The sequence below is a fragment of the Dermochelys coriacea genome, chromosome 12 (genome assembly GCF_009764565.3).
Source record: "Dermochelys coriacea isolate rDerCor1 chromosome 12, rDerCor1.pri.v4, whole genome shotgun sequence".
Classification (NCBI taxonomy): Eukaryota; Metazoa; Chordata; order Testudines; family Dermochelyidae; genus Dermochelys; species Dermochelys coriacea.
Window position 1 is genome coordinate 19,031,265 of NC_050079.1, and position 15,605 is coordinate 19,046,869.

Consider the following 15,605-nt stretch of genomic DNA (forward strand, 5'->3'; position numbering starts at 1 on the left):
AGTCACAGTGCTTAGAGATCAGATTGATAAAATGATTTAATAAATGTACCTGCTTTTTGCAGAGATGGGCAGGTTATTATAAAGATATCTTTTCATCCATTAAGTTTGTTTTTGGAAATGGGGTGCATAAAAGCTAGTGAATAATTGTGAATTTTTCTCAAATTGTTCCTGGGTTTCATAAGGTCTGTGTAATATATTTTTTTATAAAATTTGAGATAAGTATGCATTTACAATTCAAGTATGTGTTGCCATTCTTTTCTGTAAAACTTTATCTGTATTGATGATTTGAATCTCAACATTAAGTGTCAAAATTGTATCATGGGGGGGGATAGTATTGTGAAGGGCTAAGACTGGTCTTTCACATGCATGTTAAAATGTCAACCATGTTAGGAGAGGATATGGGCCAGAGTGTAGTACATTTCAAATCCAGAAAATGTTTAGGTTATGATAAGGACTCCAAACTGAATTAAGGCTACAACTCAGATTAATTTAATTAAGTTTCCTCAGTTTTGGATTGAAATCTCATTGGATGAAATTTTCACCAGATTCACACTGGAAGCACTTTCAAATTTTAATCTGACACACAACCAAAATGTATCAGTGGATGGTTCACAGTCCCCGAAACCAAAAAAAATTGAAGGGATTAAAAACTGAGATTCTAGTTTTGGCTAAAAAGAAAAGGAGTGCTAGTATCTAGTAATTAAAAATTTGTGTTATGACCGTTAAAAACATTTTTCTGGTTTCCTTTTATCCATTAGTTATTTTAATTCAAGGAACATGTAGAACACACTACACTGTTGGTTCAATTTACATGGACTTGAATCGATATGAAAGCAAGCTAAAGTTTACATTGAGTGGCCTATAGATTGTTGCACATATATTTTTATATTGTCCATGTGAAAACATGTTTTGTTTGATTTGGGGGGAAGTGGGAGGGTTGGATTTATATTGTTTTGGGATGGTCTTTTTGTATGTGTACATTTTGTATTTTAGTGATGTGTTGGGTTTTTGAGTTGTTGTTTTTTGTTTCCCCCCCCCCCCCCCATGCATAAGTGGCATTTGGGGAAAATTGATCCAAATTAACATTAACAGCCATTGTGGAATGTTTTTGTTCTGCTTTGCTTTCTCCTAGAATGGTAAAACCTCATCATACATCCTCTCCAGATCCTCTACACAAGCAAACTCCTGTCTGCAGAAAATTGTACTTTTCTCAGAATTTTCCCTTTAACAAAACCACTCCCAGTGGAATTTTCCTCTTACACTTCAAATTAAAAAATTTTTGGAGTACTCTAACTTCCTTTTTCCATGTTCTGTTTGGTAATTGTGGGATTCTGGACATAAAATCTTATTTAGTTTGTTATGCTTAGTAGTTTAAAATGACAGATGAAGCAGCCATCTGAAATAATGATTGTGTGCCTGAATTAAAACAAATTGGGATTTTGTAAGGGGGTTGACTTAATCATCAGGGCAAAGGAAGATTTAGGGCAGATCCACAACCTTTTCCCAATGGTAATTGTGAACTGGTATGAAATGCTTCAACAGAAGGTATACCTGGGAGCCATCAGGCCTCCACGGGTTGACAAGGCTAGAAGATGTGTGAATTAGGAGGTGGCTAAATTTGCACATGATCAGGGAGGCTCGGTGGTTACACACTCAAAATATATTTAGTGTCTAGAGTTATTCAGGGAAGATGGGGTGGTACTTCTGTCTGATCGGGGAGTGAATATATTTTTGGCTGATGCTGAGGAGGGAATTGCTAACTAGATGGAAACCTGGCTTGGGGTGATGGGAGGCAGCCATGCTAATTGCTGGCACCTCCTGGTGGCTGGTGAGGTGCCTGTTTCCAGATAAATTGTAGTTAGAAGTAGACTTCAAGAGTTGCTTTCCCCTAAGTAAGTTGGGGGGATGAGGTTGGAGCTCCTAGTGTGTGGAACAGCTCCAAACCCATATGAGAGGATGACAGCGGGGTCCCAGCAACAGCCTCGACCCAGTGTGAAGTGGTGCTGACAGCAGCCCTCTGATAAGGAGGGCTACACATAAGAGTTACTGCCAGATAGTTTTCAGGTGAGTTAAATGAATAAAATTGCAGCCTAGTTAAACCACATCCCTGGTGTCTTGTCTTTCTTTCTGCACATCCAGGACAATCCTTTTGCTATACTGTGCAGATCTCCATTTACTTATCTGAAAACGTAAATATAAACCTTTCATGCATGATTAAAATGTGGTGTGGTGAGGTTTAAATGTAAATAAATCAACCTCAAACTGCCATTCTGTTAACAAATGTTTTCTTAATAATATAAAGTAATTTTCGTGCTAAAAATCTTAATTACATAATGGAAAGGCTGCAGCACTGTCTACCGTTTGTATCTATACATCTTTAAGATGTAAAGGCTAAATAAGAGATGTAGTTAAACTAGTGAAATTGTTATTTTCATGTCTGTTAAATTAGATCTGCAGTAATACTGATTTATGGTCAGTGAAATAGCTAAATTCTGTTTTAAAGCTTTAACGTGAGATTTATCAGGCTTCAGTTTTTAGTTAATTTTTTAGTATTTCACAGGTGTTTTACTGTATGCTTTAAGTTTTCATTTGGATAGAACTAGGGCATCTGGAAGTCAGTAATCTTTTGAAGATAAACGGAAAGCATTTGTCTAAGTGAATTAGGTTGTGTATTGAGATGTGTTCTGTTAGTTGGATATTCATGCTCCATGGTCTTACAGCTCATTCTGCCAGGTTTAAGGAAGTATCAGTGGTATGCCTCTATAATGTTTCTATCTTGTAAGTCTGCAAGATTGCTATCTGGAGTTCTGTACACACATTTACATGCTCAACTCAATTTAGCATCTCGATCTCATGGTAACTTTCATGGGGCAGTTATATAATCCTCATTTCAATATGTAAAATAGGGATAATTTTACTTTTGAGTACTTGGAAATGTATGGGACATTCTTGAAGAATTGTGAACTATGTGAATTCAGACTTGTCTTGTGCAAGAAGCCAAGAGCAGCTATCTGTTGTAATGACGTAACTTGAGTACTGTTTTATTTTTTTACCCATGTAGGTGTCTATATATACAAACTTTTGCATGTCTGTCTATCCAGTGCTCCACTCACAGCACAAATCACTTCAAAAATGAAATGCATTGTTTGTAAAGATGGACTGCTGTAAAAACTAGTCATTCTCAAAGGCAAACTATGAGGACAATAAAAAACAAGGAATACTTGTGGCACCTTAGAGACTAACAAATTTAATTGGGCATAAGCTTTCTTCGGCTAAAACCCACTTCATCAGATGCATGCAATGGAAAATGCAGTAGGAAGATTACACACGCGCGCGCGCGCACACACACACACACACACACACACACACACAACATGAAAAAATGGGTGTTGCCATACCAACTCTAATGAGACTAATCAATTAAGGTGGGCTGTTATCAGCAGGAGAAAAAAACCTTTCATAGTGATAATCAGGTGGCCCATTTCAAACAGTTGACAAGAAGGTGTGAGTAATAGTAGGGTAAAAGTTAGCATGGAGAAGTACTTTTTACTTTGTGTAATGACCCATCCACTCCCAGTCTTCATTCAAGCCTAATTTAATGGTGTCCAGTTTGCAAATTAATTTCAATTGTGCAGTTTCTCGTTGGAGTCTGGTTTTGAAGTTTTTTTTGTTGGAGAATTGCGACTTTTAGGTCTGAAATTGAGTGACCAGGGAGGTTGAAGTGTTCTCTGACTGGTTTTTGAATGTTATAATTCTTGATGTCTGATTTGTCCATTTTTTTTTTTATGTAGAGATTGTCTGGTTTGGCCAATGAGGACAATGTCAATTACTCTTTTTTCATTCTGTTGAAATGTATTTTTACATTTAAGATTTGAAATGGGAACTTTTCTGCATAATGGATCAAAATTAAATTTTTTTAACAAAGGGAAATGCACTTGCAGCTTCAAACAAAAGTCAGACTAGATGACATGTTGACAAGATTAAGTATTTCAAAAATTCTAATGGTTCTTGACACTTGTCTAATCTTTATATTTTATCAAGATTTATACAGGCTATTCTGTATCCACAGTCAATTTAATATTCTGCTAGAAGAACATTTGGTTTTATCAATATTAATGAGCTGATAAAGTTGTTTTTTCTTTTTTTTGGCAGATGGGGATGGGCAAACTGAGCATTTACTGCCAGCCTGTGCTGATGTAACTTGTCAAAAAAGTGCCATCTACTTATCTAAACCAGGACTGAATCAGGTATCCTGAGCTTCCATTTGCAGAGACAAATTGAATACATGTTTAATGTAGGGAATAAGAAACACAAACCAGAAGAACTCCAAAACAAATTTCCTGCAACATTAGCTTATAATGAACGGAAGAAATGTTTTTTCTTTAATAATTGGTTATTAATAAGTTGTGTTCTCATTAGAATACAATCTATAGTTCTTTAAAGGGAGAAGAAAAACTATTTACCGAAGACATCTTTATTTCTTAGTGAAAAGAAAAAATACTTGAAAAAAATATTATTGATACCTTTAATAAAATGATGAGGCCTTATGCATGTACTTCTCCATGGGTAGATGGGGCAATTAACAAAGCTTTTGTCTTATAATGGCCCACTTAATTTATGTTAGTCCTCCTGGATGGGCTGGGGGGAGACGGTTCCTGTGCCTGGGTTTGCAACATCAGAACAAACATTTTCAAAGTTATAAAGCAAAACTTACATATTTCCTTCTGCATGGAATACAGACATTACAAGTGAGATTAATGAATGCAGCAACTTACAAAATTTCAGTCTAAATACATTCTTATAAGACTAATACCTATTTTGTACAAAACTAACATACAGGGGAGCTCGTTTGGTTTCCAGCTATGAGTCTGTCAGTTCTTAGCTAATGCCTAGAGCCTTGGCCAGAGGTGGCACTTAGTTTACCAGTATCATACCACCCACTCAAAATGATGCCTGAAATGAGCAGTGTAGTAGCATTGGTGCTTTTTAAAGACCAGTTTTTGATTGGAAAATTCAGGCTGCATTCATCAAATGAGTATTTAATCTCCTATGCCCATTAAATAAATGAGTTTTATTTAATGTAAAATATTCACTAGCATAGACTGTATAGAAAAGAATGAAATATTTGAGGTATCCTGTTTTAATAAACTGTTTTTAAAGGATATGTCAATTTTTACATTTATCACAAGTAGCAAAATATTTGGGACTAAATTTTCATGATGTTTTGCACCCTTTACACATCTGAACAATGGCTTTTAATCATAGATGTGCATTTTTACACTGATGCACCCCCTGCAATTCTGAAATAACATTTTTGAGATGGGGTGACCAACTCTGTACCGAAGTCCCATTATCAAAAGTGATTTGGGCTCTGAGGAGCCAAAGTCTTATTGAAAGTCAAGGAGATTAAGGGTCCTAAGTCACTTTTGGAATTGGGATTTAGGTGCCAAAGTATAACTGTTTGGAAAATGTGCGTTTGTTGAACCTGAAATTTCTTACAAAAGCCAGTCGGGTTCAACAAACTTTCCTGGTTCCCTGGCAGCTCAACAGGGGATCCTGGCCATTTGAACTGCCCTGGAGACACAGACTCAGGCTTCCAGGGTTTGCAGTTCTGGACTAGCCCCTCCCCATGCCAGGGCTTTTATGCAGGCCAGACCCTGATAATTTCAGAAACCCTAGGAGACCTGGCTCTTGGAACCTAGATGCCTGTCTGTATGGTGCCTGGAAGCAGGGAGTCTAGAAACCTGGGGGACACTCAGAGCTTCCAGGATTACTATCATGGATCTGGGAGCCTGGGGGTCCTGAGATGGGTTTCCAGGGCCAGGGACCCCAAGGCTTCCAGTCTCCTGGACCAGCTGGCTCCCTGTGTTGTTTGCCTAGATAGCTAATAGCAGTGGTCAAACTAGCAAGAATGTCAATTTTGGTCAGCAGCTGCTACCCTAGGGAACATATTTTGGTCCAGAAACACTGTTTCCAAAATGAATTTTTGAAGCAATTCCAGGTCAAGAAAATTTTCAAATATTTCGTTGAGTTCCAAAACAGATCAACCAACCAACAAACTCAAATTTCTTATAAAACAGAAATCCCGTGTTTCAGTAGCTCTACTCTTAAGTCACAAAGACACCTTTTGAAATTGTACCCTAGGTGAGTTTTATTTTTTAATTATGTAAAGTGGTCATGAAAACTGGGATAACAAAAAATGTGGTTGGAATTTTTATTATTTTCAAATCTTTCTGTTCAGTTTTGTCATCTATCATAGATATTTTGCCATCAATAGTTGCTCATAAATAGGAAAACAGAGCATCCCTTATAAGTAAATCCATTTTCTTTCTTAGAATAAACAACTGTCCTGTTTACTCCTTTAAAATATATATATATATATATATATATATATATATATATATATATATATATATATATATACACACTTAGAGTTTGAGAGTTAAATTTTATGCATTGCCTAGAATAAATTAAACTAAAGCATGTAAATACATTGTATAAAATACAGGACTGAAAATGTTTGAATGTATAATTGTTTTAGGACAATATGGTGCCAATGATGCCATATGGTGGAAATTAACAAAGGAATTGAAGAAATAAGTCTCTTTTATTATCTGTCTCATAATATTTTGCATTTTATTTTGTTTTTAAGACATACTCATTCCTCTTTTGAGGACTTCCATTTTTTTCCTACGTTGTAAACAGAAATTATAGAATCGAAAGATTTTCAGTAGCACTGTAATGTCCTCATTACATCCATCAATCTGCATGTCAGTTTTACAGTAATAAAATAATCACCAAAAACCCTTAGACCATTTTCTGCTAAAATAGCAAATAATGAGACTAATGATAATCTGCTTGTCATCGCTGGCAGAAGAAAACAATAGGCTAATTTTATTGACTCATATAAAAGTACTTTAAATGTTTGTGTGCTGTAATTTAGAATATATGCACCCAATGGAAGCAGAGTCTGCAGTTTATAAGGCTACTGTTTATGAAGTAATATTCCTGTGAGGGTGAAAACAGAATAATAATTCATATTTCCTCCCAGCAGTTCTTTTCAATGAGGTGCTATAATAAGTATAAATGGGTTAGTTTCTCTAAAATCACTTCAGATATGAGAAAATGTATATGATAGGTCTTTCACAGGTATGGAAACTTGTGTTTTGGCCATAAAGGTTATATGAGTGAATGATGCCATGTGAAGTAAAACTTGTATTATTCATTGTTCTGACTCGACCAGTGTTAAGATACTATTTTGCACCATAGTACCTGGATATTTTCTGTCTGACAAATTAATGTTATGGAATCTGTTATTCCTTTGGTGTACGCATGTAATTCCCTTAAGACTGACATCTTCTGTTTCTCATTTTCAGATTTCATTGTCCTAGCCTTTTCAAAAGTCTATCTGCTTACAATAACCAAAAAATATTTATCAAAACAAATGGGTATATGGATGCAAAACAGTTTTTGAAAAATAAAACAGAGGAATCTATTTATTGATTTTTATTTTGATTTTTCACCCTTTTATTTAGGCAATCATAAATAGGTTTGTATATCTTCATGATAGCGCAAATTTGGTAAATAGCATATGCAAACATTTTCTATTCAGAAACAATAATAAAACAGTATTTCAGACCGGGGTCTAATCCTTGAGCCTTCTTGAGGTGTGCTGGTGGCAAGACAAAAACATTTGTCCCATTTATGCTTCCTCCCAGTCTTAGAACTCATTTGGCTCCAGTGCAAAATTGAATAACTTTAGGACTGCTGAAATTTGTGTCTGTCTGACTACAGCCCCCAGGAAGCATTCCAGCATCCAGGGATAACTGGCATGCAACAGAACTCCTGTTACACTTCCTTTTGTCAGCCACACTTCGAGCACAATCTCCACAGCAGTGGTCACCAACCTGTCGATCACAAACGACTGGTCAATCCTGGAGCCTCTGCCAGTCGATCGCAATTTCTTGGCTGCTAAAAGTCCGGCGGCTCAGCGGAATTCAGGCAGGCGTTTGCCTGCCTTGGCCCCATGCTGCTTTGCATGCTGCACCCGCCCCCAGCACCATCCCCGCAGCTCCCATTGGTCAGGAACCTGCCAATGGAAGCTGCAGGGGCGGCACTTGTGGGCACGGGCAGCGCACGGAGACCTGTTGCCCCCTCTCCGCCAGGGGCTGCAGAGACTTGCCAGCAGCCAGCTGTTTCTGGGAGCAGCATGGGGTCAGGGCAGGCAGGCAGAGTCTGCACTTCACACCCCCTTCTGCACCCCAGCCTGGAGGCCCCTCCTGCACCCAAACTCCTTCTAGAGCCCTCACCCCCTCCTGCTCCCCAATTCCCTGCACCAGCCCAGAGCCCCCTCCTGCACCAAACTCCCTCCAAGAGCCCACATTCCTCACCCTCTCCTGCACCCCAAACTCTGCAGCCTGGAGCCCCCTCCTGTACTCAAACACCCTCCCAGAGCTTTCACTCCTGCACCCCAACCCCCTGCCCCAGGCTCAGCCAATGCACACCCCACAGCTGAGAATGTTGCACTGACTTGTGATAATCCCTGAATGATTTTGTATCTGTAAACCACAAATGATACCAATAAACAGTAAAACTCATGAAATGTTCAGTGAATTCTATGGCATTAGGTGCAGTGTGACTATATGACTCATGCACCCAAACTCCCTCCCAGAGCTGGCACCCCTCACTCCTGCACCGCAACCCCCTTCCCCAGGATCAGCCTGGAGCCCCCTCCCACACTCAGAACCCCTCATCTCCAGCCCAGAGCCTGCACCCTCTCCCACATCCCAGTCCCCTGCCCCAGCCCGGTGAAAGTGAGTGAGGGTGAGGGAGAGCGAGCGATGAAGGGAGGGAGGAATGGAGTGAATGGTGTAGGGCCTCAGGGAAGGGGCGGGGTAGATCCTGTGTTGATCTTGCATTCAAAAAGTGATATTGTGCACAAAAAGGTTGGAGACGACTGGTCTACAGCATGCGCTGAAAGAGTGAAGTGATGAGTCAACTAAACCGTACAGGCTTTATAGTACCTGGGATTCCCCAACACCAGGGAAATTTTCAATTGATAAGACCAGTCCCTTTGAGTTTCTGGGATGTTGTAAAAGGGCAAAGTGGGGGACCAGGTTCTGGCCCTATATTTTAAGAGCAACAATCTAATATATGGCCTTCAGCTATACTGCTCTTTTGTGCACTTATCTCATCCTGATTTACCAGATTAGGAAAGCCAGGATGAGAGATCTTTAAGAAACACCTACGGGTTACAGGAAGTGGTGCTAAAGCTTCCTTAGGGTGGTATTCTTCTGTTCTGCTGGAAGTGCTACCTTTCAAGTGAAGTGTAAAATGACTTATGAAGATTAAAGATCCCATGGAACTTTTCACAAGAGTATGGTTGTTTACCATGGTGACTTGGCTTCATACCAGACAGTGGAATTATATTTCTTCTTCGAATGCTTGCCCACGTCAGTTCCATTCTAGGTTTGTGCGCGCTCACGTGCACAGTCATCGGAAATTTTTTGCCTTAGTGGTATCTGTAGGGTCAGTTGTGGTGCCCCCTTGAGTGCTGCGCTTATGCTTCGGTATATTAGGTGCCGTCGGCCCTACACCCTCTCAGTTCCTTCTTACCACCCATGATGGTTGGTAGGAGCACGTTGTCTTGCATTGCAAGTGCGTTAGCAGTTCTTACAGCCCATTGTTCTGTCTCTTTTTTATTTAGTTTAGTTAGACCATTACGTTAAGTGTTAGTGTAGTTTAGTAGTTAGAGTCTGCCTCAGAGCCCTCCCCGGTGGACTCCACGCCTAGCAAGGGTGGTTGCCTCTGCGGTGGCCATGAGGCACAGCTCCTGGCTACAGTCCTCTGCCCCAAGAAATGCAGACCACTCTGCAGGACCTCCAGTTTGAGGGAACAGGGCTCTTCTTTGAGCTAACTAATGTATGGCTCCATGGCCTTAAAGACTCCCGTGCCACCTTCAGCAAGCTAGGAAGCTGTTCTGTCCTCCACCTCCTCTGCCGAAATCCTGGTGTGTCCACCGAACAAGCACCTACAGGAAAAAGGACAGAGACAAGGGGTTTAAGCGGCAGCACCCTTCGTCTTCCCATTCCTCTGCCCAGCCTGGTCCTTCCAGAAGCCAAGGTAGCCAAAAGCAGGTATTTTGAGGGTGTGCCGAGGATGGCACCCCAGTCACTTTCCAGGATCTACCTTACTCTTTCCTCAGCTGCCTGCGCCCCTTCCGGTCAGCCTGGTCGCTGCTGACCTCGGATCATTGGGTGCTTGACATAATATTTTCAGGCTACATCCTGCAGTGTGGCCTGGCCCCAGGTGCAGTTGGGGCAGCCCGGCCCCAGGTGCAGCACAGACAGCACGGCCGAGACCCAGGCGAGGCCGGGGTGCCCCTCCCCCAGCCTGATCCCAGCCCCAGCCTGGACCAGCTGGGGCCAAAGAAGGGGCACCTATCCTGCAGCCCTAGCCCCGGAGCTATCGTGGTGGGGAGAGGTGCCTTTCCTCCCCAGCCCAGGTGCTGCTGCAGGGAGAGAGAACTGGGGGGAGTCCTCTCCCTGCCAATCCCCGGAGCACCCTCCTGCACCCCAAACTCCTCATCCCTGGCCCGATCCCAGAGCCCAGCCAGAATCCTCACACCCCTGTACCCCAACCCTCTGCCCGAGCCCTGAGCCCCTCATCCCCGGCCCCACCCCAGGGCCCACACCCCCAACCGGAGCCCTCACACCCCTACACTCCAACCCTCTTCCCCAGCCCTAAGCCCTCTGCCACACTCCAAAACCCTCGGCCCCACCCTTATCATATGAATTTTGTTATGTGCACGAATATGGAGGAGATGTCACACATTACTTCCATATTGGTGCACATAAAATTCATTCCGCACATACACTCCTCGGAACCGCCCTATACAGTCTTTTACAAGGACAAGGTCCAGCTGCAGCCCCCTGGCCTTCCTGCCCAAGGTGGTCTCATAGTTTCATACTGGCCAAGACGTTTATTTATGTGTCTTTTTTCCAAAGCCACATAAGTCAGAGGAGGCAAATCGGCTGCATTCCCTAGGCATCAGAGAGGCGCTAACCTTCTACATTGAAAGGACCAAGCTATTCTGCAAATCAACGTAATTATTCATTGCGATGGCTAGAAGGATGAAAGGTCATCCAGTGTCTGCTCAAAGAATTTCTTCTTGAATTGCTGCCTGCATTCACTGGATCAAGCAAAGGTGTCACCTCCAGCAATCGTAACCGCCCATTGAAAAAGGTGCAAGCCTCTTTGCAGCTTCCCTAGCCCAAGTGCTGATCCAGGACATCTGTAGGGTGGCCACCTGATCGTCCATCCATTATACACGTCCCATTATACGCTTACCCAGCATGCCTGGGACAATGCTGGCTTTGGTAGAGCAATGTTACAAGCTGCAAGACTGTGAACTCCAAGTCCACTTCCAAGTATATTGCTTGTGAGTCACGTGGAATGGAATCAACACGAGCAAGCACTCAAACGTGAAAAGATGGTTATCTGCATTTTCGTAACTGTTGTTCTTCGATATGTGTTGCTCATGTCCATTCCATTACCCACCCTCCTGCCCCTCTATCGGAGTTGCCGGCAAGAAGAAACTGAGAGAGAGGAGGTCCAGTCGCGCCTAATATACCAGTGCATAAGTGCGTCACTCAAGGGGGGCCACAGCCAAACCTATGGATACCGCTAAGGCAAAAAATCTCTGATTGTGCATGTGGACGCTCACACACCTAGAATGGCACACACCTACTTCATAGGGCTGAACAGCTACCTCGTTCCACTACAGAAGCAGATAAAGTAATCCCTATGTATTAATTACCTCCCTCACAGGAATGTTCAGAGTTTTGAATTCCTTGGTGAAAAGAGCTGCAGAAAAGTAGTAGATGTGAAATGATGATCTCTTTAATAGCATCAGATACTTTTAGCAAATAAAAGGTACACCTCTAACTCCAGTTATTTGTTGCTTTTTCAGTGGATACCAGTGTTGCAGGACTTTAGAAATAAGGACACACTCTGGGGTTTTGTGCCGTATGAAAACAATCAATCCTCAGTTCCAATTACTCTTCACATTGGAGATTACAATATGGATGGCTACCCAGATGCTCTTGCCATATTAAGGAATACTTCTGGAAGGTACAGTATGTATGAAGCTAAAAGTAAAAACACTATCAAAACATATATCCAAATATCAGTTCATGCAATTTTAAGAATTACACCATTGATTTGAATAATGTGTATGAAATTTTTAGTGTTAGATTACCTCACTCTTCTTCATAAAATGAATGGTTAATTTTATATTTACTAAGCATTTTCCTTCTTAAAAGGTTTACATTTTGCATGAAAATTGTAAAATACATCATAGCATAGGCTAGATTGTGGCTCAACATGCACAACTGCACAGGGAAGTTAAGAGGGGAAAAAGGGACTTCTTGCTTCAATGTCCTAGATCACCAGGAGATCTTGTACTTTGGAGAAGCAATTGATTTAGAGGCATCTGTTATATTGCCAATAATTGTGTATGTTCCAAGCTTAATTAAAGTTAATAGAGGGGCTCTCAAAGGCAATACAATTATTTTTTGTTTAACAGGGAAGATAATTCTGTGTAGGGGGTAACTGGGAAACTCTGGGAATGTGAATTTATTTATTTATTTGTGAATATCTACAAGTTTTTTCTTGATCTTGCACTGCTTCAGTCTGATGAATTGCTCACATTGGAGTCTCCTTCACCTGCCTTATCCTCAGTTCTCAGTGAGCACCTGAACAGTGATTTAAATAGGAGTTCACTGTCCATTATGACTTGTGGAAAGCTCAGCTCATTTTCCAGTCTCCAAAGTTCAGCAGTCTGGCTTCTTTCTGCCATTTGTTTCTGTTAGTGCTGAGGTTTGATGTTTTTGTCCTTGTTGTGTATATTGAATCCATCTCACAACCCAGTAATTTCCCTTTCTTTCATCTTTCCTTTCTCTCCAAGACACTTACAGTTAGATTTAGATAAGGTGAATCTTCGCTATCTTATTTTTCCCATGTTTTTTCCTTTCCATATTTTCTTTTACTCCCTTATCTGTTCCTCAATCACTTTTGTCGTTTTTCTCTGTTTTCTTTCTCCTTTCAATCTCTGCCCCATTTGTTCTTTAATCCCAAATATGGCTTCTCTCCTCTTTCCTTCGCCCTAACTTCCTTTCTCCATTTACTCTTCCCCCAGGGAGTGCTACAGGCATCATAATGGAGAAATTACTTTTTCTGATGTCAGCACGTAGCTCTTAGCCCCCATACTGGGGGACTGGAAGTGAGTTTCCTACACAAAATTCCTTGCGCTTTACCCAGCCCTACCTTTCCATTCAGGCAGTCGGTGTGTGCCTCCCCCGTAGGCAGCTACTTCATCCTCAAGCAGTTGTTGACCCATTTAATTTTAATGCAGAAAACTGTAAATACATTTTATTGTGGTTGTCACACACTTCTCTGCTTAGTATCTCCAGTTCTTTGTCACAATAATGCTGTCCCAATATGATCCACACATAGTAGCATGAGGAGTAGTATTATTTAGAAGAGCCCATTTCTCTGGATTTTAATAGCCTGCACCAGCTGAAGAAATCAGAGCACACTGTACTCCAGAAGACATTATGCCCAGTCACTTATGTTCTAATGCAAATGTTGTACTTAGTACATATATACTTCTTGCATATATGTGCTTTAGGATTTAATAGTAAGTTTTAATACATAAAGCACATAATTTTACCTAATTACTGTGTGTTATCACAGAATAAAAAGGTTAGAGAGAAATAGGAAGCAAAATCAATTCCACACACTCAGTAGCTCTTTACAGCATATAAAGTAGGTTCAGGTATACAGCCAGAAAGAGACCCCCAAATGCTCCATTCACACAGACAACTATGTTAATTTTCATTATCCTCCTACAGGCCATCTCTTCAAGCTCTTCAAACAGGTGATACAAAAATCCTTCTTTCCCAAACTGCTTTCCCAGTACATCCACTGTCATCATTTTTCTAAAATGTGTCTGTAATATCACACACACTCTGTTGCTTAGTTCTCTGTGCTGTCACAGTATCAAAAAAGAAAAAAGCATCTCAAAGTCCCTGTAATACTTTCAAAAATCCCTACAATCCACATTTTAAAAGCTCCATAAACTCAGATTACTGAGATGGTCATGAAATCTAATCCATATTAAAAGGAATTTTTAAAATGCATGTGATTCAAGGTCTATCATGTAAAACTATATTTAGTATCCTGTCAGTCTGCTGTAAGGACCAGTAGGATACTAGTATTTGCAAGTAGTGGAAATTTTAAAAATCGACCCATTTTGTTGTCCACCACATTCAAAAGTAGTACCCACCAAAGGGTACTCAATTTTATAATAATAATTATAGGTGGATTGGTAGCGTGGCTTCCTGACTCTTCCATTTTAAGACCTTGTTTTAAGTAGAGCTATGTGAATAATAATTTTTCTGCTTGCTGTCCTTACCAAAAGTTGTGGGGGGGGGATTCATTTCTGGTAAAAGCAAATGTTTTGGTTCACCAAAACTGAAACATTTCATTTCTTTTTTCAGATTTACCTTTTATTAAAAACAAAATGAAGTACATTTCAAAATGAAAAGTCATTTCATCTTAAAAAAGTAAATGTTTAATTTCAAAAATGTCAAGAACACAGTGCAAATTTTACTGAAACAGTTCAGTGAATTGGGCATGGATTTGCTTAATGTTTGCTTAATGATTTTAGACCCAAATCTATATCTTTTTTGGCAAAAAAAAAAAAAAATTTCACTGGAAAATTTTTGTTCAACTCTACTTTTCAATTGCTTATAACTTTGCCGACTTTAAAGCATTTGTATGTAAATTTTACATGCCATGCCAGGAAAATTCCATGTCTGCCTCAGGCTGATTTCCCCCACCCAGCTAAAATGGTTCAGCCATTTCTGGGAACATTAGTGAAAAGGACATTGTTTTATTTACCCATTGAAAAAAAAAACCCTTCCAAAGAACTCTCATTGATGCCAATTGATCAGGATTATTATTACTTACTATGGTGCCCAAAAGCATGCTAGGTGCATTGCAAGACAAATTGAAAGAAAATATCCTTATTAGGAAGAGCTTATGGTCTAATTTTTGACATGATGCAAGGTAGGATAGGGTTAAACAGTGGGGAAGAGTAATGTTAGAGGATCAGGCCCTTAGACCATGACTCAAATAGTGTTGCTTCTCTTCCATTATATTAACTTATGTGTAATTAAATTTTAAAGTATATTTTATAAGCATAGGGCAACTAAAATATAGTAAAGACATATTGCATGCAATATTTTCATATAGTTTTCTAGAATTAATTTTACCTTAATGCCATAGTGTAATATGCTGTAGTATAATATAGCATTTGTTACTGTGTAATGCAAATCAGTAGGTGAAGTTAATTAAAATATAGCAACATATTTTTCCTGCAGTGGAAAGGTAATACTCATTTCCTTACCACAGATCTCCTAAGGCTCTGTTGAAAAGGCAGTATTGACATCCAATCTCCAATGGCAACAGACTTGCAGGAAAGACATTTTCTCCCTTATTAGGCTTTTTATTTTCAGCGAAGATAAAAATGAATCTGAAAT

At 40.2% G+C, this 15,605-nt stretch overlaps 1 protein-coding gene across 4 annotated transcripts in view; it reads left to right on the top strand.

Moving 5' to 3' along the window:
- Positions 1–15,605, top strand: part of ITFG1 (integrin alpha FG-GAP repeat containing 1) — a 202,583-nt gene that overhangs the window by 79,437 nt on the left and 107,541 nt on the right. For all 4 annotated transcript variants that reach the window (XR_006275021.1, XR_006275022.1, XM_038368637.2 and 1 more), the window contains exons 9-10: positions 4,153–4,247; positions 11,972–12,132. Coding sequence is in view for 2 of the 4 variants with exons in the window: in XM_038368637.2 (XP_038224565.1) it covers positions 4,153–4,247; positions 11,972–12,132 (256 nt within the window). In the remaining 2 variants the exon portion in view is untranslated. The remainder of the gene's footprint in view (positions 1–4,152; positions 4,248–11,971; positions 12,133–15,605) is intronic.